The 25,649-nt window shown below is 43.5% G+C and overlaps 1 protein-coding gene across 1 annotated transcript; it reads left to right on the top strand.

The window, feature by feature from the left end:
* The first annotated feature begins 522 nt into the window (after positions 1 to 522).
* Positions 523 to 25,044, top strand: LOC132389202 (NACHT, LRR and PYD domains-containing protein 3-like). The gene is made up of 10 exons (XM_059961661.1): positions 523 to 562; positions 10,602 to 10,690; positions 13,694 to 13,860; positions 18,271 to 18,442; positions 18,537 to 18,602; positions 20,644 to 21,390; positions 22,024 to 22,444; positions 23,821 to 23,991; positions 24,210 to 24,380; positions 24,514 to 25,044. The coding sequence occupies exons 2-9, from the start codon at positions 10,633 to 10,635 to the stop codon at positions 24,370 to 24,372; spliced, it is 1,965 nt and encodes a 654-aa protein (XP_059817644.1). The 5' UTR covers positions 523 to 562; positions 10,602 to 10,632; the 3' UTR covers positions 24,373 to 24,380; positions 24,514 to 25,044.
* Positions 25,045 to 25,649: the final 605 nt, after the last annotated feature.

The following is a 25,649-nucleotide window of genomic DNA, read 5'->3' on the forward strand; positions in this document are numbered from 1 at the left end:
TGAAATCGTGCAATGATTAACTAATAGCAATAACAATCGATATAAAACTGACTGGCGTCTGCAACGCAACAGCCGGAGTGTCCAGTTGCTGAAGGGGATATTGAGACCAAGTTTGAAACGTATTGTGGAGTACAAGTCTCTGGAGGCATTCAAGAGAGAGTTAGATAGAGCTCTTATAGATAGCGGGATCAAGGGATATGGGGAGAGGGCAGGAACGGGGTACTGATTGTGTATGATCAGCCATGATCGCAGTGAATGGCGGTGCTGGCTAGAAGAGCCGAATGGCCTACTCCCGCACCTATTGTCTATTGATTAGGTTTGAGGGGATGGTAGCATTGAATGCTGAGCTGCCGTCGATAAAGAGCATCCTGATGTTTGTACCTTTGCTGTCCAGATGCTCCACGGTTGAGTGAAGAGCCAGTGAAACCGCATCTGTTGCGCCGAGAAGCAGATTATCGCAGGTTTCATGCTGCGCATGCGCTTATCGCCGGTGGGCGGAGTTTCCTTCCGTCCGGAGTTTGGGGAAAGTTTTCACCAGTCGAGAGAGGCTCCCGGCTCACCGGTGAGTATTTGCGACTGTCGCGGAGTGTTGCTGGTCTGATATCGGGCAGTGTCCCCAGTTCAATTCACCGAACGGAAAGAGCACTTTAAAACGGAGAAATTGTACTTTCCGGGCGCAGTTCCACTTGTAGGAGTTTCTGCCTTGGGCCGTTTCGGCAAGGCAATGAGGCACAGATCCGACAGATCTGTGTGGACCGTCCGGTAGGAGGAGAAGCTATTTCCAATCGGCACGAACAGTGGTCTCCCAGTGAGGAAGTCAATCATCCAGTTTCAGAGAGAGGAACAAGAGATCAGGTTTTTGCAGCTTGTCGATTAGAACTGAGTGAATGTTTGTGTTGAACGTGAAGCTGTAATCGTCAAAAAAGCAGTCTGATGTAGGGTTTACTCTTGTAGTTCCGTCTGGCCAACGTCTCCCTCCTCTTCATACAAGGACGTTAATCTCAGATTCACTATCCTTCACTCATTCTGTTTGACTACACATGGACACCCAGGTGTGAACGGTCACATTATATACAGACACACGTAAAATTTACTTCAGAGTACACCGTTTCCAGCCCTTGGAAGACTCAAGCCTGCTGTTGATACGCAATATGCATGTCCCACCAATGCATATGGCATAAAGACTTAATTATTCACAGACGAAACAGAAAATAAACAATTCTCATTAGTATTGAACCTGCAAGTGTTCACATGTCACTTGACAACAATGTCAATCCTTTTCAAAGGGCAGGTTACATTATTCCCCTGTTGTAGAGTGTGGAACTCCGCAGCAACATGAAACCTCTCTTTACCATCACCATCCGTACCCAGTGTACTATTGGTTAGTTAGTTAAAAAGGTAAAGTCTGTCCCGAGCCATTTAGGCTCATCAGGCCGGTGATAATGCCGGTTTCTGTGGCATGAAGTAACTGAGAGTACGTGACTTCCCGCCCGAGAGGACGCCAGTCTACTGCGAGGTTAACCCCAGCATTTTGCTGGTACCCATTTTCAGTTGGCTAGACTGCAGCAAAGTGTGGTTAAGTGCCTTGCTCAAGGAAACAACACACTGCCTCGGCTGGGGATCAAACTCATGACCTTCAGATCACTAGTCCAACGCCTTAGCCATTTGGCCGCATGCCATGCATTATGGGTTAGTGTAAGACTTGTAATGTGACATAAGGGTACCTTGTCTTCAAGCCATTCTTTTATCTGCCTGCCTGATACCCAGTTTGATACTTGATATGGATCAAGTTGTAATAAATCTGCTATTAATCATGCAGACTGTGTGGCAGAAATCTCAGTCTTCTGTGTTTCCTTTATAGTTGAGTCTGTATGGTCAATAATCAGGTATGTTCTAGCTTGAAGGGGCTTCACTGCATCTAGAGTCACCTGGGATACATCACAAAAATTTGATTAATCTGGTAACCTTCTCCAGTAATATCCTGTATTTTCTACTGAACAGACTGTATCTACCTCTAAAATTCGGCTATACTTAAGGTATTGACAGTGAGTATACCTGAGTGATAACCTGATCCCACTCATTCTAATAGTCCCCGTTTCCTTCTATCTTGGACAGTTTTAAAATCTGTCCTCCTTTGTTGCCTTCCAAGAAGGTGAGTAAATAACTGTCTCATTGTAGGCGAGCACCATTATTTTGGTTTGATTTTAAAACTACCTGTAGGAGCTGGTATCCTGTACCAAAGTGACAAATTAGCTCACATCTTCTAACACTAATCCCAACCCCTCTGTGTTACCCTGGACTCTGGTATCATTTCACTTACCTCAGGGTAACATAGAAACATAGAAAATAGGTGCACGAGTAGGCCATTCGGCCCTTCGAGTCTGCACCGCCATTCAGTATAATCATGGCTGATCATCCAACTCAGAACCCTGTACCTGCTTTCTCTCCATACCCCGATCCCTTTAGCCACAAGGATCATATTTAACACCCTCTTAAATATTGCCAATGAGCTGGCCTCAACAGTTTCCTGTGGCAGAGAATTCCACATATTCACAACTCTCTGTGTGAAGAAGTTTTTCCACATCTCCTCGGTCCTAAAAGGCTTCCCCTTTATCCTTAAACTGTGACTCCTCATTCTGGACTCCCCCAACATTGGAAAGAATCTTCCTGCATCTAGCCTGTCCAATCCCTTTAGAATTTTATACGTTTCAATAAGATCCCCCCTCAATTTTCTAAATTCCAGTGAGTATAAGCCTAGTTGATCCAGTCTTTCTTCATATAAAATTCCTGCCATCCCAGGAATCAATCTGGTGAACCTTCCTTGTACTCCCTCTATGGCAAGAATATCGTTCCTCAGATTAGGGGACCAAAATTGCACACAATACTCCAGCTGTGGTCTCACCAAGGCCCTGTATGCTGGCTTTTGGTATGCTGGCCTTTATAAATCAGAGCATTGAGTATAGGAGTTGGGATGCAATGTTAAAGTTGTACAAGGCATTGGTAAGACCGAATTTAGAGTATTGTGTACAGTTCTGGTCACTGAATTAAAGGACGGATGTCAACAAAATAGAGAGAGTACAGAGAAGATTTACTAGAATGTTACCTGGGTTTCAGCACCTAAGTTACAGGGCAAGATTGAACAAGTTAGATCTTTATTCTTGAGAGCGTAGAAGTTTGAGGGGGTACTTGAGAGAGGTATTTAAAATTTATGAGGGGGATAGATAGATAGAGTTGAAGTGGATAGTCTTTTTCCATTCAGAGTAGGGGAGATTCAAACAAGAGGGCATGAGTTGAGAGTAGGGGCAAAAGTTTAAGGGTAACTCGAGGGGGAATTTCTTTACTCAGAGAGTGGTAGCTGTGTAGAACGAGCTTCCAGTAGAAGTTCAGTATTGTCATTTAAAGTCAAATTGGATAGGTATATAGACAGGAAAGAAATGGAGGGTTATGGGCTGAGTGCGGACCAGTGGGACTCGGTGAGAGTAAGCGTTTGGCACGGGCTAGAAGGGCAGAAATGGTCTGTTTCTGTGCTGTAATTGTTAAATGGTTATATGGTTAAAAATCACTACATCTGAAGTCCTGAGTAACATATTTTATGTTCTGTAAAAAGAAGGCAGTCTTGTGAGTAAAAGCAGCTTTTAAGATTGCTCCCCAAAATTACAATCTTCCCGATTATTTTCTTAAAATTCCTTATTTAACTGTCTACCCATGAGCAATTCCCCTCTGAAATGAGGGCATCTGATATCTGGAATAGAGGTGTATAAATTTCCATTACTTTAACCTGGTTTCCACATGGCCAGTGTGGAATCTGGGTCTCTCTGTGCAACTGTTTCATGGAAAAACGCATAAAGAAACACTGAACAAAAAGAAAGATAGGACAGAACAAAAATCCATGCTTGTAATTTTCTTCTTTCAATACCTTCGTAACTAACTGCAACCATTAGAATGAACAGTTAATTCCCACCGTGGAAAACCTCAACATTTCTTTTGGCACCATGTCGGTGTGTATCGGCATTCCTAGGTCCCTTTGTTCTATCGCAGACCTCAGTCCCCTAACACTCACTGTGTAAGTTTTAGCCTGGCTTGTCTTGTCAAAATGCCGCACCTTGCAATTGTCTATGTGAAACTCCACTAGTTATTTTTAAGCCCATTTTCCCAGCTGGTTCAGATCAGTTTACAAGCCTTGGTTGGTTTCTGCACTGTCCACTCCACCCATAATCTTGATGTCATCCGCAGGTTTTTGATTCTGTTTGCCCTGTTACTATTTCATCATTCAAATAGGTGCTAAACAACAACAGACCCAGCACCGATGCCTGCAGAACATGGGACTAATGACTGGCACTATTTGCTGGCTCTTCCCACTAAGCCCACATTGAATCCAGTGGACTGCTTCATCCTGAATGCCAAATAACGTATCCCTTTTGGGCCAACTTCCATGGAGTATTTTGTCGTAGATCATACAGACAACTTTCAGCTTCTCCTTCATCAAACTGCTTGGTAACAGCTTCAAAAACACCTATAAAATTCACTGGATGTGATCTGCTACAGGCAAAGCCATGTTGAGTATCCCCAATTAGTCCCTGTTTCCCCAAACACTTATATATGATGTCCATTATAGTACCTTCCAATAAACAAGAAAAATACTGGATTCCAGTCAGTCTATGTATGTCTATTAAATAGTTCAGTTGATAAATCTGTAGCTTAAAAAAAAACAAATTAAAATGTAGTGAGGCTCAGTGCCATTCGGGAATTGGATAGTAGAAGGGAAGAACATGTACAAACAAGCTGGGTGAACTCAGCAGGTCGGGCAGCATCGATTGAAATGAGCAGTCAACATTTTGGGCCGAGACCCTTCGTCAGGAGGGGGCAGGGGCCCTATAAAGAAGGTGAGGGGAGTATGGGAGGAGCCAGGTGTAAAACCAATCAGAAGAAAGATCGAGGGGGTGGTGGAGGGGATAGGCAGAGGGGAAGAAACTGTTCCTGAATCACTGAATGTGTGCCTTCAGAATCAGTACTTTCTTCCTGATGACAAGAATGTGAAAGAGACAGGTCCTGGGTGACAAGTTTCCTTAATACTATGGAGGCTAGTGCCCATGATAGAGCTGATTAAACTTACAAGTATCTGCAACTTATTTTCATCCTGTGCAGTGTACCCACCCCCCCCCCCCCCCATAGCAGCCAGTGGTGCAGCATGCTCTTCACGGTGCATTTGTAGAAGTTTTCGTGTGTTTTGGGTGATAAACCAAATTTCAAGCTCTGAATGAAATATAGCCACTGACTTGCCTTCTCTGTAGCTGCATCGATATGTTGCATCCAGATTCGAATATGTGGTTCTTTTTTAAAGACAGGATACTTACACTGAATGATGTAGACCAAGCTATTTCACTAGGAACAAGGAAACAGAAAAACAATCAACTTGCCTCATCAAAGGGGACTGTGTTGTGGGATGATGCCACTCATGTTCTTTACATTCATTTATCTTGAACAGCAAATACTTGTTCGAATTTTCAGAGTTTATAAAAAATAAACATCTTCAACGAGTTGAGAGATTTGTAAAACAATAACGAAATCAAATGCATCATCAAGGAAAGAACTAGCACTGAGATACACAAACTGAAATGTGAACATTACTCTTGTCAGCTAGAGGACAGATTTAGCCTGTTGTAGAACTGCAGTTGTTACCTTGAAGTTTGTCTCAGGAGAGCAAGTTCATGGGCCTGCTGAACAACATTCCTTAAATGGAATAATCAGGAGCAGACTTGCTTCATCACGTTCTTGTTGCCAAGTTCAGCACAGATACAAAGTAAACATGTACAATCACTATCTGTGGAAAATAACAAGAGAAAAACAATTGAATACTTAGCAAGCAGTGCGTGTTATATTAGTGTCTGGCGGCCAGTGATGTTACAGAAACTCCTGCCCCTATCAACTGGAGTTTGCTGTGGGTAATAAACGAGCTGTGTTGTGTCGTATAATGTGACTGAGGCTTAATATCGTATCGGGCCTGAGCTCGCTGCACTTCCTCTGAAGCACAGATAGAAGGGCCAAGCGAAACATAGTCAGTGTTACTGGACATGGACATAAGAAAAGTGAACACATACAAACTTGCTGGATGAACTCAGCAGGTCGGGCAGTATCCGTTGAAATGAGCAGACAATGTTTCGGGCCGAGACCCTTCGTCAGGACTGAAGAAGGAGGGAGCAGGGGCCCCATAAAGAAGGTGGGAGGAGGGTGGAAAACCAATCAGAGGAAAGATCAAGGGGTGGGGGAGGGGAAGCTGGGAAGGGATCGGATAGGAAATGTTGACAGCTCATTTCAACAGATGCTGCCTGTCCTGCTGAGTTCATCCAACTTGTTTGTACGTGTTGATTTGACCACAGCATCTGCAGTGTACTTTGTGTTTAGAAAAGTGAGTAAATTGCAAAATTTACTTCAAAAGTCCAAGTTGCAGTGAACAGCTTGATTCCAAGCAATCACTGAGCCTAGGAGGTAGATGTGAGCTTGGTTAATGTTTATCAAACGGAACTGAAATTTCCTCAGTGCTTGCTAATTTACCTCTGCAACCATAATGTTGACTTTCTGGGTTCAGAATCAGGAGGGTACACACCAAGTAATATACTGACAGAAGTCATCCACCGTGTTCATCTCAATCACTGTCCACTCACACTATCAAGACACTGAACAGTAATTGAACAATAATGCTCAGAAATTACTAAATTATCAAATGGACAATGGATATGTGACATATTGATTCTTAACTGAATTAGCAGTGTTCTTCCACGATTATAATTAACAAAGCTGCTTAGTATATATTCCTCCCGCACCCACTGCTGTTGGGAAGATTAATGAAATTGTCCCCCTTCTATTGCAGTTCTGAACATTGAGCCAGAGATACAGATTTTTAAGGACAGTGCAGCCCAGACCATCTCCACACACCTGTGCTTCCAGTGGCAGGAGGTTGGTTCACCCCTCTGCACTGATCTCAGTTTCTGAGATTACTGAGACCGGGGCCCAGGAGGGTGGCAGCAGCCGGGAATTTGTTTCATTTATACATTTGTGCAATGTGGCATTGTGTGCAAGATCAGCCTCATTTCCTGTTTCTAAATACCCTTGTATTAAATGTAAAACTAAGCCATTTCTCGGAGGACCATATAAATCATCTCCAATGCCGGGGTTTCTTGATGGATATTTGGAGAGGAGGTTCCCTTCTTGAAAGGACAGCCGCCAGCATATTATTTAATTACTTGTCCTTCATTATCACCAGTATAGGGAGGGTACATGACAATGCTATGTATCGTTACCTGCACTGTGGTCAAGATTAGCTCTGTCAAGGCACATAGTTACTGTTCCATCATAATCCTCATACAGTGAGCATAATATACGTAAGCACAATGATGTGGCCATTTGACCATTTGATGCTCCATTGGAGTATGGTGGGTCTACCTGACTGGCAGATGGCAGTTTCTGCAGCTTGAGAGCTGTGATTCAGACGTGGCTATGAGCAGCACTGTACCCCACGGGGGACTATATTGGACTATCCTGTTTACCCTGTACCTAGCTCAGACCTTACATACAACACTGAGCCATGTCATCTGCAGACATTCTCTGATGTCTCAGCAATAGGTGGATAAAGGGAAGATGGTAGGATGAGTACAGGGCCCTGGTGGAGGACTTTGTCAAATGGTGCAAGCTGTATCATCAGTAAAACAAAGGAAATGGTGATAGACTTCAGGAAGACTAAGCCTGCACTGCTCCCTGTTACTGTTGGTGGTGAGGACGTGGATGTGGTGAGGATCTACCACTACCTGGGGTGCACCTGAATGACAGGCTTGAGTGGATCACCAACACAGAGGCTGAGTACGAGGAGAGCTAGAGACACCTCTCCTTCCTCTGGAGACTGAGGTCCTTTGGAGTGTGCAGGTCCCTCCTTCACATATTCTATCAGTCTGGTGTTGACAGTACAGTTTTCTATGTGGTGATGTGCTGAGGCAATGGCATGAAACAGGCTCAATGAGCTGATTCGAAAGTCTGGCTCTGTTATATGAGTCCAAGTGGACAAACTGGAAGTTGAGATAGGAAGGCAGACTGAAATTCCTCCTGAATTGTGGGGTGATCAACCGAACAGTAACATTTGGGTCCGATTTTTGAATTCCCTAACAAGTCAGAGGACAAGTGTTTCTTTGCCGATAGACACTGCTCCAAGAGGCAATGTTGTCTCCATGGGTCCAGGATAGTGAGCGGCTGCAGGACATTCAGAAGCTGCGATTGCAGTCCAAATGGTTACCTAGGACATAAATGGATAGAGCAGTGAAAACCTGCTGGTGTAACCTAGAGAACACGGAATGATGTTATAAAATGCCAGTTCAAAGTGACTACTCTCTGATTTACCGACCATGTTGTACATGGTTGTGTAGGGAAGTGGGAAGTTGGAGCAGATTACTGAGTGGCTGTAGAATAAGGGTGTTGAGAATTATCTACCACAAACTGCTGTAGAGTTGGAGTCATTGAATAATTTCAAGGTGGAAGGCTTGAAATACCGAAGAATCTGGTGGTGCCGGGGAGAATTATATGTGGTCATCAGTGTTTTGGATTATCATGGATTGTATTGACATCATTGCAGACATGGTGCTCTGCTCCCAAACATGGTTCTGCCTTATGTCTGAGAGTAGCAAATCTAACGACATTCCAATTTAAAAGGTTGGGAATGAGACAATTAACAATATGGTAAAGCAACAGCATGAGAATGCTGTGACACGGACCTGTGAAGGTGAAGCACTCATTGTATTTCCTCACGTTCTCAAAGTGGTGACGTGGACTTCCAGCTGGTAATTGATTCTAACTTCTTCCGGAAATCCATGGGTAGGTTGATGTTTCACCACCGGTTGCTACATTGCTGTTAGGCATTGGTAGTCACGACGAGCTGCTGCAAGGACTGTGGTTTTCTCTGTTGTAATTAAATATATTGGGATGTAATCTGAGTGACTAAAATCTTGACTGACACTGACCTCCCAGTACCTTTGGTGTGATCTTTTCACATTCTTCATTTGGGTTTACACATTCTCCATATGTCTTCCCAAAACATGTTGGTTGTTTAATTTTTCACCACAATTGCTACAGTGCCATTAGGTATTGGGACATCATCTGAGTGAGCAAAATCTTGATTGACAGGAAGACAATTGAGGAACAGAACTTTTGAATGCTTATTGAAATGGCAAAGGACCAGGTAACGATCTTGCCAGAATGGACCTGAGTGTTCCAGTGCACACAACACTTGCAAATACTGCAGGCAATGAGGGTTCAATCATAGAGAGCTTTCAATCAGATCACATCTCAAGTGTGGAGTGAATTCTGATATTATTTTCTCAAAAAGACAATACCCTGCAGATCAGAAGATGATGTAATGAAAAAATTGGAGTTTAATTACCGGAAGTCGCGTCAGTGTATTGTGAGAGATTAAATGGGCTGAATGTTTAGAAGCTGAAAGGGGCCTCATTAAAATGTTTATACATTTTGAAGTCCCGCACTGGAGCACATCTGCTGAATGCTTCGCTGGGCAGTCCAGTTGCAAGTCAGACACTGAACAGCCTGTGAGCGTTTTAGCAACAAAATGAGGAGAAATTTCTTCACTCAGATGATAGAGATACTGTGGAGCTATCTTCCGTGGCAGGTACGCAAAGGCTCAGGCATAGATCTCATTTAAAACAATGACATTTTTTGGGGGAAGTAAAATATCCCAGTTTGTAGCAAGGGTGAGGAAACATAGAGGAAGCCTGACCCAAAAGAAGGGCAGCAGAGACGATTAGCGGTGAATTATAACTTTAATACTAGAGTGTAACATAACAAGCCACACAGCCACAAAACAAGAGGGAACAGAAACTGAACAGAGCAGGCTGCAGGATAAACTTTAGGGAAGGAGAGTGAAAACTCAGGCAGCCAGTTGAGATCGGCTGGATAGATGAGTTGTTAACAATTGTGGGGTTACATAGGCAGAATAACACTATCATCCGGGTTGAGACAGGGACGTGCCTGCACGTCTCCAGAGGAAAGTGTAGACCTGATGGGAAGAAATGGGAAAACAAGTTGTGGAGGGAAATTCCATACAAGCTTTCTGAAGGTTGTGTGGGTGAATGATGCGGATTAACTTACCACTGCCTCAGTGTTTTTACATTTATACTCCAATGCATGACGAGGTGGGGGGAGCGGGGAGGCAATCGCTGAAATAGGTTACATTTTAAAAACAACAAGTATGAAAGGTGATGTATTTGAATTGTTTACATACTATAGGAGCCGTTGAGATCAGGAGCTGGGCCTATGATTCTTTCTGCATGATGTGAGGAGAATATTCCTCTGGAGACTTGCATGGGCTCTGGGATGGGAGGGGTGTGGGTGAGGTCAGACAATCTGTGATCAGCTAGATTGTGATCCAGAAAGGATGGATCCCAGGAGATTGGACAGTGTGTAGCCCACTAGGGCTGTGCTCCAGGGGATTTGAAAGTGTTTGAATGGGCAAAGAGTAGATGAAATGAGCGTAGGAGTTTTCAGGACAATGCTTTTCTTCTCATAATAATTTCCTTATCATCCTCTTAATATTCCATCCATTACAGAGCACCCGGAATTGGAACGCTGATCTCCATCATGGATGATGTTGCAAAGATGAGAGAGGATCTTGAGATATCAACAAGGACGGAGAAGGGTGTGTTACTAATGTTTTGCAAATATTATTGTGCCTCCTGACAACTGAGCAGCATCTGGCTTGCAAAAACGCATTTTTACAGTGAAGATAAATAACCTGAACTGAGGGAAGGGTAGAGCACAATTACAGCTACAGGGGGAACAGGAACATTTGAGTAGTTGTCATTAGCTGGTCTGTCTAATTTTTGAAAAGATATGAGGAGAAGGCAGGAGATTGGAGCTGAGGGAAAATAGATCAGCCATAATGAAATGCCAGAGCAGAGCTGATGGGCCAAATGCTCCAATATCTTATTGTTTTATTAAAACAGGAGACCACTCAGAATGAAATGGCTGTGAATGGCAGGTTAGACACGTTAGTTGGAGCATGAGAGCAATGAGATTAGCTGGAAGAATCGGCCAGTTAGTCTGACGTTAGAGTTTGGGACGATGTTGGAGTTGATTGTTAAGCTTGAGGTCTCAGGGTACTAGGAGGCATATGATAAAATAGGCTGTAGTCAGCCTGGTTTCCTTAAGGGAAAATCGTGACTGGTGGAATTCTTTGAAGTAATAAAAAGCAGGATGGAGAAAGTAGTTGATGTTGTGTTGGATTTTCAGAAGGCCTTTGACAAGGTGCCACAAAAGAGGTTGCTTATAAGCCACGAGCCCATGTTATTGCAGTTAAAGATTCTGGCATGTATAACGCAGTGGCTGATTGTCAGGTGGCAAAATGTTGGATTACAGGGTGGTTTTTCTCGTCTGCTGCCGATGACTAGTGGTGTAACACAGGGTTATGTGTTGGGACTGTTTTTTTGTGTTATATGTCATTGGTTTTGATGATGTGCACTTGCAACACTGTGTGTCAGACAGAGCAATCAGCAGCACTGGGGCTCCACAGTGGACTGTCCTGTCTCCCTTTCTCTTCACCATCTACACCTCGGACTTCAACTACTGCACAGAGTCTTGCCATCTTCTGAAGTTTTCTGATGACTCTGCAGACATTATGAAGATAGGTGGAGGGGTACGCAGTTTTCAGATAGTAGAGAAGCTTCACAACGACAGTCAGATTTGCAGAATGGGCAAAGAAATCACGATGGAATATAGTGTCAGGAAAAGATACAGGGAAAACCCAGGAGTTTGGAACTGAGAGAAATAAACTGGATGAGCCATGAAGAAAATGCAGAGGACTCGATGGACATCATTACGCATGATGTAATTTTGCTCCTGTATCTTACGGTCCTATGTCTGCTCCGGGGAGAAATGAAAAGACCAGCAGTTGAAACCAATTCTAAAAATGGAAGCTGGTGGGAAAGTAAGTGTTAGTGTTTAGTGTGAAAAACAACTGAGGTGGAATGTCCTGCTCCTCTGCTCAGTCTATGGACAGAATTATCTATTTTTAAAACAGATATTTAGTTATTCTGATAGATGTGAGTTTCTGAGGAATAGTTATTAATGGTGGTATTGGTAATTGAGCATTGTAAGTACTAAATCTAATTTATCAGATGTCAGTGGCGCAAGTAAGGCAGTTATTGTCTGTGTAATTGTAACGTTGATAACTTCTGATCAGATGGTCAGATGTGATCCCGTATCCAAAGGAGGAAGCCCAGTATCCATAGGGACGGGCTTGGAAGGATGAGAAAATGACAGACAGACAGACGTACTTTATTGATCCTGAGGGAAATTTGGTTTTGTTACAATCGCACCAATCAAGAACAGTGTAAAAATATTGCAATTTAAAACCATAAATAATTAAATAATAAGTAAATTATGCCAAGTGGTAATAAGTCCAGGACCAGCCTATTGGCTCAGGGTGTCTGACACTCAGAGGGAGGAGTTGTAAAGTTTGATGGCCACAGGCAGGAATGATTTCCTTTGACGATCAGTGTTGCATCTCGGTGGAATGAGTCTCTTGGCTGAATGTACTCCTGTGCCTAACCAGTGCATTATGGAGTGGATGGGAGACATTGTCCAAGATGGCATGCAACTTGGACAGCATCCTCTTTTCAGACTCCACCGTCAGAGAGTCCAGTTCCACCACCACAACATCACTGGGCTTACGAATAAGTTTGTTGATTCTGTTGATGTCTGCTACACTCAGCCTGCTGCCCCAGCACACAACAGCAAACATGATAGCACTGGCCACCACAGACTCGCAGAACATCCTCAGCATCATCCAGCAGATGTTAAAGGGCCTCAGTCTCCTCAGGAAGTGGAGACGGTTCTGATCCTTCTTGTAGACAGTCTCAGTGTTCTTTGACCAGTCCAGCTTATTGCCAATTCATATCCCCAGGTATTTGTAATCCTCCACCATGTCCACACTGACCCCTTGGATGGAAACAGGGGTCACCGGTACGTTAGCCTTCCTCAGATCCACCACCAGCTCCTTAGTCTTTTTCACATTAAGCTGCAGATGATTCTGCTCACACCATGTGACGAAGTTTCCCACCGTAGCCCTGTACTCAGCCTCATCTCCCTTGCTGATGCATCAAACTATGGCAGAGTCATCAGAAAACTTCTGAAGATGGCAAGACTCTGTGCAGTAGTTGAAGTCCGAGGTGTAGATGGTGAAGAGAAAGGGAGACAGGACAGTCCACTGTGGAGCCCCAGTGCTGCTGATTGCTCTGTCTGACACACAGTGTTGCAAGCATACGTACTGTGGTCTGCCAGTCAGGTAATCCATAATCGATGACACCAGGGAAGTATCCACCTGCATCACTGTCAGCTTCTCACCCAGCACAGCAGAGATGGGGAGGCTGGGCCGGTGATATCGGAGAGTTGGCATGTGAGAACGAGCAATATTGTGTCAGCTCTGAGTCTGGGGTGCAGTGGCATCAATGGAGGGAGAAGTAGAATAATTTATTTGGTCTTTGCTGCATCTTTGGATTCAGAACTAGACTGTGAGCTGAGATTTTGGTGAGCAGTCTCCGGAGTGGCCAATGTTAACGAATGCCAACTGGGCCGGCTATGTGGTGCTCATGTCGAGGGAACAGTCATGGCTCTTGTTTTAATTCACCCTTCGTATTCACAGGTCCTATGACTACAATCTCTAAGCACACCTCACAGTGGAATGAGGAACAACTGTTTCAGCTGTCAAAATTCTACCGGGAAAGACTGAAACAGGCAATTGAAGAACGTGTGGAAGAACTCACTGAAATGCTGAGACTGGAAGGACACATCAGTGATCAAGAGCAGGAGGTGAGCGGGAAAAATGTGGTGATGTCTGCTGGTTCTAACATCACGGAACTGAAGGTATCCAATGGGAAAAAAAACAAATTGTCTCTTCTCCCAGGTCTGCAGCTGTTTGATGTCATATTAACACTGATCTCTGAACATTGTTTTGACAGATCTGGCATCAGCACTGGAAACTTTGAGCTGGGCTGCTGGGAACTGGCTTCTGGCTGATCTTTCATTATCATGTTATAGTCAGGGTTTTATAGCTTTGTTAAATATGCAGAAAAGGGAATCTCAGGTAGTATGTGATGAGATATATGTGCTCTGATTATAAACTTTCCTTTGAACTGTAGAGTTAGGGAAACCCATTCTTTCCAAACATAACATGCTTATCACAGTGGCAAGTGAGCAGTGGGAATGTATCATGCCTGGTGAACAGCTGAGTTAAAAATTAGATCCAATCGTTCTACAAAGCTGCTGTTTAAGTTCAGTCAGTCAACTCAACCTCAATAAAAGATAGACCTTGCAGATGGTGACTCAAGACAGGTTGAATCACGGCCGTCTTTTCCCAGTTAACTAAAATTGACGATCATCCCAGCCCTGACCATCGCCGTATCAGTTCCTCCTGTAGTGTGAGAGGCACGAGCTTCTCCAGATGCTTAATCAGTGATCGTTCTGCCATCAGGGGCTCCAGGTGGGGTGTCTGGGTGGGGGTGATGATGGCTGTCTATTAAACAAAGTTCTGTTTATGACTCGTCTGCACATGTGGCAAGATATAAACAGCCCTCAGCCCGGGCTGTGCGCAAATGCATTGTTAGCGGTGACAATTTGCAATAAACAAGGGTGTGTTCACATTCCCTTGACATGCCATGACCTCAGCTCACCATTAGCACCCTGGAAGACAGAATTTGCAGTTAATAGCACCAGTTTACCTTGTTCACTGTATGAACCCATTCCACCTGAATCCATCTGAAAATTTCAGTGGAATGATCCAACCTCCCCACAACAAAAACCACATCAACCGTAATACCGTAAGCAAAGGATTTAGTTACATCTTTAAAAATACTCAATTAGTATAGTCATACAAAGATAAAGAAGGGAGGAAGAGAAAAGAGAGGAGATTACAGGCCAGTTAGACTTACCTCAGTAGTTGGGAAAGTGTTGGAGTCCATTATTAAGGATGAGGTTTCGAGGGACTTGGAGACAAATGATTAAAAACAAAGTCATATGGTTTCTGTAAAGGACAATTTTGCCTGAAAATTCTTTCAGGATTCTTCAAGGAAGTGTGAAGCACAGTGGACAAAAGGGAGGCAGTAGATGTCACTGGCTTAGAGTTTCAGAAGGCATTTGATAAGGTGTTACAAGAAATATACTGGCATGGATAGAGGAATGGCTAACAGCCAGGAGGCAGCAAGTGGAAATGAAAGGGACATTTTCGAGTTGGCTGACAGTGACTAGTGGTGTTCATCGGGGGTCAGTATTGGGACTGCTGCTTTTCACATTGTTTGTCAGTGATTTAGTGGAATTGATGGCTTGTGGCAAAGTTTATGGATGATCTGAAGATACGTGAAGGGGCAGGTAGTGCTGAGGAAGCAATGCATTTACAACAAGACTTAGACAAATTGGAAGAATGGGCAACAAATGGCAGATGGAATACAGTGTTGGAAAATGTATGATCATCTATTTTGGTAAAAGTAACAACAGTTATTATTATCTAAAACGGGAGAAGATTCAAACATGAGAATTACAAAGGGACTTAGGGGCCCTCGTGCAAGACTCCCAGAAGGTTAATTTACAGGTTGAGGCTGTGGTAAAGAAGGCAAATACAATGTTTGCATTTATCTGAAGGGGATTAGAATATAGTAAACAAGGAGAAAATGCTGAATCCTTATAAGACACCAATCAGGCGGCACGGAGTATTGTCAACTGTTTTGAGCCCCTTATCACAGAAGGGATGTATTGCCATTGGAGAGAGGCCAGAGCAGGTTCACGAGGATGATTCCAGGGATAAAGAGGTTAAAGTATCAGGAGAATTTGGCAGCACTGGTCTTGTACTCACTGGAATTTAGAAGAATGCATCGGGATCTCATTGGAACCTACAGAACTTCGGAAGTACTGGATAAAGTGGATGTGGAGAGAATGTTTTCTGTGGTGCAGAATCCAGAACGAGATTTGAGGTGTGACCTGTTAAAACAGAAGTAAGGAGGAATGTTTTTACCCAAAGAGTGCTGCATCTGTGGATTGCTCTGCCAGTGTCTGCGCTGGAGGCCGTCCATGGGTATATTGAAATTGGAAGTTGATAGATTCCTGATTGGTTGGGGCATCGGAGGATCTGGTGGGAAGGCAGGTGTATGGGATTGAGTGGGATCTGGGGTCAGCCATGATGGAATGGTCTAATTCAGCTCCTATGTATTATGGTCTTATAGACAAGTGTAAGCACAACGGGCCCACAGATGCTGGAAATCCAGAGCAACACAAACAGAATACTGAAGGAAGTCTGGAAGAGAATGCACATTTGTGGCTTTGGGCCGAGATATCATCAGGATGGGAAACAGACGGACATACTTTAGTGATCCCGAGGGAAATTGAGGAAAAGGAAGTGTGAAGAAGCCATCAAAAGAAGATTGTGCTGGGGTGAAGTCGTAAACTGTGGTGGATGATAGCTGAAACAAGTTTGTGGGGAGGTTGGTGGGGAGGTGATAGGTGGTAAAGACAAATGGCAGAAGATGGAAGCTGATAGGAGAGGGGCCGTGTGAGAAAGGGAAGGACGAGGAGCAGCAGATGGAAGTGATGGACAGTCGAGGAGAAGAGAACAAGTGATTGAGGATCCATAATCAGGACTAATTAAAAAGGAGAAAGGGGGAGGAGAAGAAATTATTGGAGGTTAGAGAAGTGAATTTTCTGCCATCAGGGTAGAGGCTACACAGACAAGATATGAGGTGTTGCTCCCAAAACCTGAGCGTGGCCTCATGGTGGCAGTAGAGGAGGGCTTGGTCCCAGTTTCTCATGCTGGCTTCTCATCCCTTCCTTTCCAGTCCTGATGAAGGATCTCGGCCCCAAATGTCATTTGTTAATTTCCCTCCAGAGATCCTGCAGTACCTGCTGAGGTCATCCAGCATTTTGCCATGTTGCTCATGAACCAGTTCATGTTGGCTCTACTTGATCACGAACTGTCTTTCCAAATGAAGATTAATCCTGCTTCTCTCATCAGTTTCTAATAATCACCAAGCCAGTGAGATTAGTCAAGAGGCATATAATCACATGTTTTATCTCTGCTCTCCTAGAATAACGTGAAAAAAGGGGTTTTCTGTTTTTCAGTTACATAATGGCTGGCTAATGAAAGTTTCATTCACCAGATATCAGAATCAAATTTCAGGTTTCATATCGGTTTGCACATGTCGTGAAATTTGTTAAATTTACAACAGCAGTACAATGCAATGTTTCTAAACAGTTATTGAACACATACCTCACTGCAATTTTCATATTTTGCACTACCCATTTCAACTTAGTAGTGCAAAGAAAAGAAAAATTGCAGTGAGGTAGTTTACAGGTTCAATATCCATTTAGAAATGAGATGACAGAGGAAAAGAAGCTGTTCCTGAAGTGCTGAATCTGTGCCTTCTGACTTCTGTACCTCCTTCCTGATGGTAGAAATGAGAACAGGTCATACTTTCTGAGTATGGAGTTTAGTAATGATGGATGCTGACTTCTTGAGGCACTGTTGCTTAAAGATGTCTTGGATACTACAGAGGCTAGTGCCCATGATGGAGGTGACTAATTTTACAAGTTTCTGCAACTTACTTCGATCATATGCAATAGCCCACTCACCTCCCCCAGCCCCACATCCGTTGTCTCATTCGAGAGACTGCTGCCGCCAATCAGAATGTTTCATGCTACTTTGTGAAAGTTTTTGAGTATCTTGGAAGATAATGGAGATAATGAAGATAATGGCTGATTAATATCCTTCCTCATGTCAAATAGCAGCCCAGTTTAATTCACATCACTGAGGTACGTCTAATCTGTCCAATTTCGCCTTGTTTGAAGAACCTTCTGAGGCATCCTCCCTCGGTTTTGCAGTGAAGGCCTCGCAGATTAATAATGCATTGCTTCCATCTTGCATTCCCCACAATTATCAAGCTTGAAGCTTCTTTATTGATAAATCTGTATAAAGTTGGATATTGAATGACACAGGAACTGATCACATTAAATCTGCATAGATCATTCCCCACTCTGCTACAACTAGTGAATTCAGAGTTTTATTAATTTTCATTTCCTGTTTTACTGCTGACCACTTGATCCAAGGATCGCAGAACGAGAGACGAGCCCGTCTAGTGACTGTACCTTGGCTGCCGAGACATCCCATAACTGGGCAGTGACCTTCCTCGTGTGCTTCGTCAGTACGCTCCTCAATATATTTGTTTTTGTTAATTATAGAAAGTTTCTGAACTTGTGGGGAAGCGAACCCGGCCGGAGGCTTCGAAGGTATTCTTCAGCCTGGTGATGGGGAAAGGCTCCCGAGCCCGGAGGGTGATGTGGGAAGCATTTGTGAAAATGCGAAATGAATTACCGAAGTTGGACAGAATATTGAAGGAAATCCAGGAGCTCGGTACAGTAAAACAACACATTGAACTCAAAATTGACAATAAAAAACATTGTAGCTGGAGCAATATAATTCAATTTTAATTTATTGATTTAAACAGGGGCTGACATACCGGAATACATGAACATCAGTCAAGGGTTAACCGAACTCCCACCTCAGTTAAAAGGTAAGAGATTTCACTTTCTGACACCGCTCACTTGCCAGAATCAATGTGAGCCTCAGATGCTTGTTCCGAGGGTTGAACCGTCTGGGAGACAGAGAGAAAATAAATTGTTTGATTCAGAAGGAATGATTGCGGAATTCAACACCAGTCACTCAGCTGTTTGCAGTTTAAATTTTTAATTATCGATTCTCTGCCAAATATTGAAAATGTTACGATGAATTATGTTGACCGATCCATCTGTTTAGCGCTGACGGGCCCTGAACACCTTGCACATTCTGTGACAACCATAGACCAGTGTTCAGATCCTGATGAGCCGCTGAGCCTCATTAACTCCTACAATGGTTCTGATGTACTGCGAAACTCCCACACACGTTACACACGTGACACCATCGTGATTGAGCTCAGGAGCAATGAGATGCCGTAATATTGGGGCTGTTTAAAACTCTGGTAGGGCCACACATAGAAGGTTGTGTTCAATTCTGGTTGACTCCTTATTGGGTAGATGCAGAAACTTTAAAGAAAATTCAAAGGAGATTTGCCAGGATACTGCCCATATTAGATTACATATCCTGGAGCTATCTAGGACTTCCCTCCTTTGTGTGAAGGAGGATGAGAGGCAACTTCATACAGGTGATAAAAGGCAGAGTTAGAACCTACAGCCATCACCCTTTCTCCCCAGGTGGCAATGGCTAATACCAGAGAACATACATTTATTGTGATTGGAGGAATGTGTAACGAGGAATATGTTTTGCCGAAGCAGATTTCCGGATTCGGCAAGAATGTAGGTGTAGCATTCTTCACCAGTGACAGCACGTAGGTTGAACTTCTCTGTGAGCAGGTATTCAAAAGTCATCCTCCTGCAAGGCAACAATTCATATGGACATAATTACGATCAATATTCAGATCAGGGCTCAAACTGTGTGCTTGAGCATGGTGGCATCTTGTTAGCTAGTGTCTCCATAACAAAGGCCAGGACAGGGTGGCTGTATCACACCGGGGAAAAGGTCTTGCGATGCAGAGTAGAGGCCTTCTACCACTGCTTGCCAGCTGGCCATCTGGTTCAACAGGATGCTGCCTAGATTACTTGGAATGAACTCTAGGGAGAGTTCAGATAAACGTGGCTCGTTTTCTCTGGATTGGTGTGGTCAGAGGGCGGAACTGATAGAGGTTTATAAGACACTGATAGCTAGAGTTGACAGCTAGTATCTTGTTCCACAGGTTTGAGATGATTAGTGCCGGGAGGCATGTGTTTAAGGTGAGAGGGGGATGCTCTGAAGGAGATGTGTCGGGACACAGAGTGATCGGAACCTGGAGTGTCTAGCCAGGGTTGGTGATGGAGAAGTGGTGGACAGGAACACTTAACGGACTGTTAGACACGTAAAAAATGAAAGGAGGGGAGGATGTGGATGGAACAGGCAGAAGGGACAGAGTTTAATTTAGCATTGTGGCTGCCCATTCTTTATAAACCTCATTTTCCTCTGCAATTGAAGATATTCAGATTTTCTAAGGGCTTCATTAGGACAGTGATCTGAAAGGCTAATACTGCTGTCTTCTACACATGTGGTGACTGTTTTGATAAGTTCTTCCAGTAAATATTTTAACTTGACAAAACGTCGCCTGTCAATATGAAGATATTATAGATTCCGGCATTGCTCACGTGTCCAGGCAGCATCTACAGAGGGAAGTGAACAGTCGAAATTTCAGACTGAGACCCTTAATCATGTGGATTTTCAAACATTATCCTAAAAATAAAGTACTTGGAGATTAAAGGATCTTGAGTTGGTCAATGCAGGCAGTTGCAGTGGAGTAGTAGAGGCATGTTCACCTTCACAGCAGACTGTGCTGTGAAGATTCAATTTTTAAAAATAGTTTTGCATATTGGCTACAGGCCAAACAGCTGTGTGTTGGTGGAACTTCACTTTGAGCAGTAACAAACATGACACTTTTGAGTTAACTGTTGACTTTCTAGTGATTTGAATTTTGCATGTATCCCTATTAAGTTGAGAATTTAACTGTGTCAGTTTTCTTTCTGTTCACATGGAAGATGTTCATGAGAAACATAAGAAAACACTGCAGGAAGAAACTGAAGAGCTCAGAGTGAACACGATTTTGTTGAGGGAGAAGGTGAAGGTTTCCAAGCTTGTTGATCGATACGCTGAGCTGACGGTCATTTCTTCTGTTCGAGAACGGAGGTTTGTGGAACACGAGCTGCTGGCAAGAGGCCGAGACCATGAGGAGTGGAGAGAGAAACACCTTCGGGGAGAGTTGGAAAAAATCCGTTCCGATCAGTTGCTTCAAAGCAGCTTTTCCCATAGTGTGACTTACTGGCAGCAAATAAAGAGATTCTTCGGATTTGACTCCATGACTCCGACATCAGTGAACAGAGTAAAACCTGGGAATTCAGCAGCAGTGGCCGGTGTCCCGGGGATCGGAAAAACAACAATGATTCAGAAGATTGTTTATGACTGGGCCAACGGGAATATATACCAACACTTCCATTTTGTGTTCAGTTTCAAATTCAGGGATTTAAACACCATTCTCTGTAAAATAAGCCTGAGGGAACTGATTCTGAAACAGTATCCTTACTTTGAGAATGGTCTGGGAGAAGTATGGAAGAACCCAGAGGGATTGCTGTTTATATTTGATGGTTTGGATGAACTAAAGGATGCAATTGATTTTACTGAGAGTCAAAGAGACGCAGACTCTCAACGACGCGGTGCAGACCCAGAATTCCGGTGCCATGTGTCGGACATCGTGTACAATTTAATCCAGCACAAGCTGCTCCCAGGGTGTTCAGTGCTGGTGACCACCCGCCCCACTGCATTACATTTATTAGAAAAGGCAGAGATTAGTGTCTGGGCGGAAATCCTGGGATTTGTTGGTGAGGAACGGAAAGAATATTTCATCAGACATTTTGATGATCAGGCGGTGGCAGAAGCCGTTTTCAAACACGTGAAGGAGAACGAGATCCTGTACACAATGAGCTACAACCCCTCCTACTGCTGGATCCTCGCTCTGGCACTAGGCCCCTTCTTCACGCAAAGAGACAGGGACCCTCAGCAAGTTCCCAAGACAATCACCCAACTGTACTCCTACTATATTTACAATATCCTGAAAAACCATGGTCGTGAGATTGAGAACGTTCATGATGTGTTACTCAGGGTTGGTCAGATGGCCTTCGTGGGAGTGTCTGAGAGGAAGATTGTTTTTACAGATGAAGATTTGAATAAGTACAATCTGCAGCCTTCTCAGTTCCTGTCCGGGTTCCTGATGGAGCTTTTGGAGAGAGAGGATTCTGCCCACAGCGTGGTGTACACATTCCCACACCTCACCGTTCAAGAGTTTCTAGCTGCAGTCGCACAATTCCTGGAACTACATCCCGGGGATATCCTGACATTCCCCACTGAAGCCCACAAAATGACAGATGGGCGGTTTGATGTATTTCTCCGTTTTGTTGCTGGTCTCTCCTCCGGGTCAGCCTGGCGCTGGAAGGAGTTTCTGGGTCCTTTTCCTGCCGATACAGCCCGTCGGGTAATTGACTTTGTGAAGAGGGAGATCAAACGTCTGAGTGGCAACACAAAGAGTGAAGATGGTAAAAGGAGCCTCCTGAACACATTGCACTATCTGTTTGAGTCTCAGAATCGTGTACTGGCTCAGGACTCACTGGGATCTGTGGAAAAACTTTCACTCAGTGGACTGCGACTGACACCGATTGACTGCGCCGTCCTGTCTCATGTCATTGGGTTCTGTGATACAGTAAAGCACCTCGACCTAGATCACTGCTATATTCAGTGTGAAGGACTCCAAAGACTGGCACCCTATCTTCACAGATGCCAAGAGCTGGGGTAATTCTAAATATTTAGATTTTCTAACAGTGAAAATTAAAGATTTAATGTTAAAAATCTTTAGACAAATAGTAAGCCCTGTGTCATTGTTTGATCGGTTTGCCGGTGACTAAATGTCTAAAGTTTGTCATTAGCAAAGACTAACAGTAACTGATCTCTTCTCCTAGACAACGGCAGTGACTATCACCATGTGCTGCACAGGGAGCAACCACATCTCCATTCACTGCCAAAGATCTGAGCACAGCTTTGTTGTCAGTGGGTGATCTGAGCTTCTTCAGGTGGCCAGATGTTAGCTTAACTTAATAATGACACAGTCCTTTGCACTTCTCAACCACCTGCATCCCTTCACCCATTTCTAACCTTCTGCCTCTCTGGGCCGGGCAGTCCAAGTGCAGGCACAACACCCACAATCTTCATTGTCCAGTCGGTGATACCCTGAAGTTTATAGCAGCCAGCAAATAGTTCCAATATACCGGCTGCAGCAATTATCCTGAGAATAGAGACATAATCGGACCAATTTTCTGGCTACCCTCACACCACACATTAACTGCGAAGTTGTAAAGTGGTATGATCTGTTTGCTGATTATTGCTCTGCTTGAGACAGGGGCTACAGAAGTTCCTCAAGAATATTTGGGTTTGAAATGAAAGGCATTAATAAAGGGCATTGATACTTTGAAAAATTGCATCTCCAGAACTTCTGCCTGTCCAGAAAAATGCCTGGAAGGGTTTCCCAGCTGCTTTTCATTCTTATCGAGATCATACTGGAATATTGCGCATGGCAGATCGAGATTATATTTAATTTTATGGAATGTGGACCTTCCTCTGTGAAATCTGGGATTTCATGCGCATTGTAAACTATGCAGGATCACAAATATGAACTACATTATAACATCAAAATAATTCACAAAGCAAAACTGGACAGAGATAAGTTTAGATAGAGTAACTAAAGAAACCTTGAAAACAACTGGGATAAAACATATTGGGATTTATTCTTAGAGCAAGAACAGATTGGCTGAGAACTTCTTCACTACTTTGAAATGTTTATTCGAAATGTCAGAATGGCAAAATGGCAGAATGGCATTCCAGGTCAGGTCTAATTCAGTTTGAGACTCGCAGCTCTCTCTCTCCCTTCAGATTGGCAAACAATGAATTGGGTGAGGGTGATTCAGCGGTGAAACTGATCTCTGTAGTTCTGACTGACCAGGGCTGTAAAATACAAAAACTGCGTTAAGTGCCATGCTATGAAAGTCTGATTCTCTGATTATATATTGAACAGAACAGAATTAACATAACTACTGGTAAAATCTGGTGATCTATATTGAGTCGTTTCCTCTGAGGTCTCAGTCTCCCTTTCATCTTTTCATTACCGACGCTAGATTGGGCAATAACGGTATCACAGACTCTCAGACAGCAATCCTCACCTCTGCTCTCGTTAAAAACAGCTCACTGATGGACCTCGATATGAAAGACAATAGACTGGGAAATACAGGTGTAAAACAGCTGTTAAGAGTTCTGAATAACTCGGAATGTAAAATACAGAAACTGGGGTAAGTAGTGGAGAATGGTAGATACTGTTTCTAATTGTTGTTGTATGACATTAACTTTATTATCAGGAACACAGATTGAATGGTGTACTGATGTTCTCTCTGTCTCTCCCCAACTCTCCCCATCTCCCACCCCACTCTCTCTCTCGCCCCACCCCTCAATCCTCCGCTCTATTATACTCATTCGTTTCTGCTCTCACTCCGATTCTCCTGGTTACAAGGCTGAAGAACAATAGTTTCACAGCCTCCTGTGCCAAGAATCTTGCCTGCATTCTCAGAGCAAATCAATCTTTGATCAAACTGGAACAGGATAACAATAAGCTGGAGGATTCAGGAGTCAAACTGCTGTCTGAGGCTCTGCGGAACCATAACTGTAAAATATAGGAACTGCGGTAAGTACGAGACTGAGAATTTGTATTCACAACTTGAAGCCTAATGTAGAATGTATCTGTTTACAATTTGACTTCAGATTGAATGATGTTGACAAATATGCATTGGGTTGCACTTGCTCTTTTTGAACTGCAGGCTATGTAGAAACGGTCTCACAGCAACTGGTGCAGACTATCTCGCCTCCGTTCTAGTTACTAGCCCATCACTGACAGATCTTGCCCTGGACTATAATAATTTGGGTGATTCAGGGGTGAAGCTGATATTTGGACCTCTGATCAGCCCAGAGTGTAAAATACAGAAACTACGGTAAGTATCGTCGAAGGAGAGGTCATATTTTACATTTACAATGTGTCTGAAATTTAATAACATTCAATAGAGTGGATCAGTGTTACTATCAATAATATGCAGTCTACAATAAGATATGGAGTGTATTGGAAGTGAAATTAAAACCTTCTTACATACTGAAATGTATTCATTTCCATCTTTGTCTCTGGCCCTCAGATTATGGGATGTTTCTCTCACAGATTCGTTCTGTGAGGACCTCGCTATCGCTCTCAAAACAAACTGCTCCCTGAAGCTTCTGTCACTGGGTGATAACAATATCGGAGATTCAGGGGTGACACGTCTGTCTAAGGAGCTGGTGAAGCTCCAATGTCAACTGCAGGAACTAGAGTAAGTCGTAATGTGAAAAGATTTGTTCCTAACTTTTAATGCGCAGTGAATAACATTCTCAATGTGGTAAAAATGGCACATAGACGACTGGACATTATTCGAGACATTGATTATAATGACCCAACTAATGAGAAGTTTATCTTCAACTTCTTCAAATATTGTTCAGATCCCAGCTGGAGCTCATGCAGTTCTGGTCATCGTGTGAAAGGGAGAAAGTCTGAGCACTGGAGATGGTGCAGGGAAACTTGATGGGATGCTGGTCCGTATTTAGTGTGCCAATCAGAAATGGCAACTATGCCACCACAGACTATGCATGGCCATCTCAGGCCTCCAGTTGTTCGTGGTGTTCTCCATATTCCAGTATCTACAGGAAAGTGCCCTTGCTGGTGTGATGCCTAGAGTAAAAGCCTCGGGAATCTCAATGAGTTTTCCATGGAACAGAAGAGGTACAGAGTGGCTAATTGGATATTGAAAAGTAAGGTCTAGATAAATACTGCAAGACAGTTCTTCCTACATAAAATGGCAGAGTTTCCTGGAAATAGTTATAGATTTTCAAGCTATTACGTACCCCGTAACTGAGTGTCTTACCGGCAAAGTTA

The sequence above is a fragment of the Hypanus sabinus genome, unplaced genomic scaffold (assembly GCF_030144855.1).
Source record: "Hypanus sabinus isolate sHypSab1 unplaced genomic scaffold, sHypSab1.hap1 scaffold_498, whole genome shotgun sequence".
Lineage (NCBI taxonomy): Eukaryota > Metazoa > Chordata > Chondrichthyes > Myliobatiformes > Dasyatidae > Hypanus > Hypanus sabinus.

Excerpts from the sequence above, each read along its gene's own strand:
- LOC132389202 (XM_059961661.1), top strand. The coding sequence starts at position 10,633 with ATGGATGATGTTGCAAAGATGAGAGAGGATCTTGAGATATCAACAAGG. Across the intron at positions 18,603-20,643 it reads ACTCCCACCTCAGTTAAAAG|ATGTTCATGAGAAACATAAG; the intron begins GTAAGAGATTTC and ends TTCACATGGAAG. Across the intron at positions 22,445-23,820 it reads CACAGATGCCAAGAGCTGGG|ATTGGGCAATAACGGTATCA; the intron begins GTAATTCTAAAT and ends TACCGACGCTAG.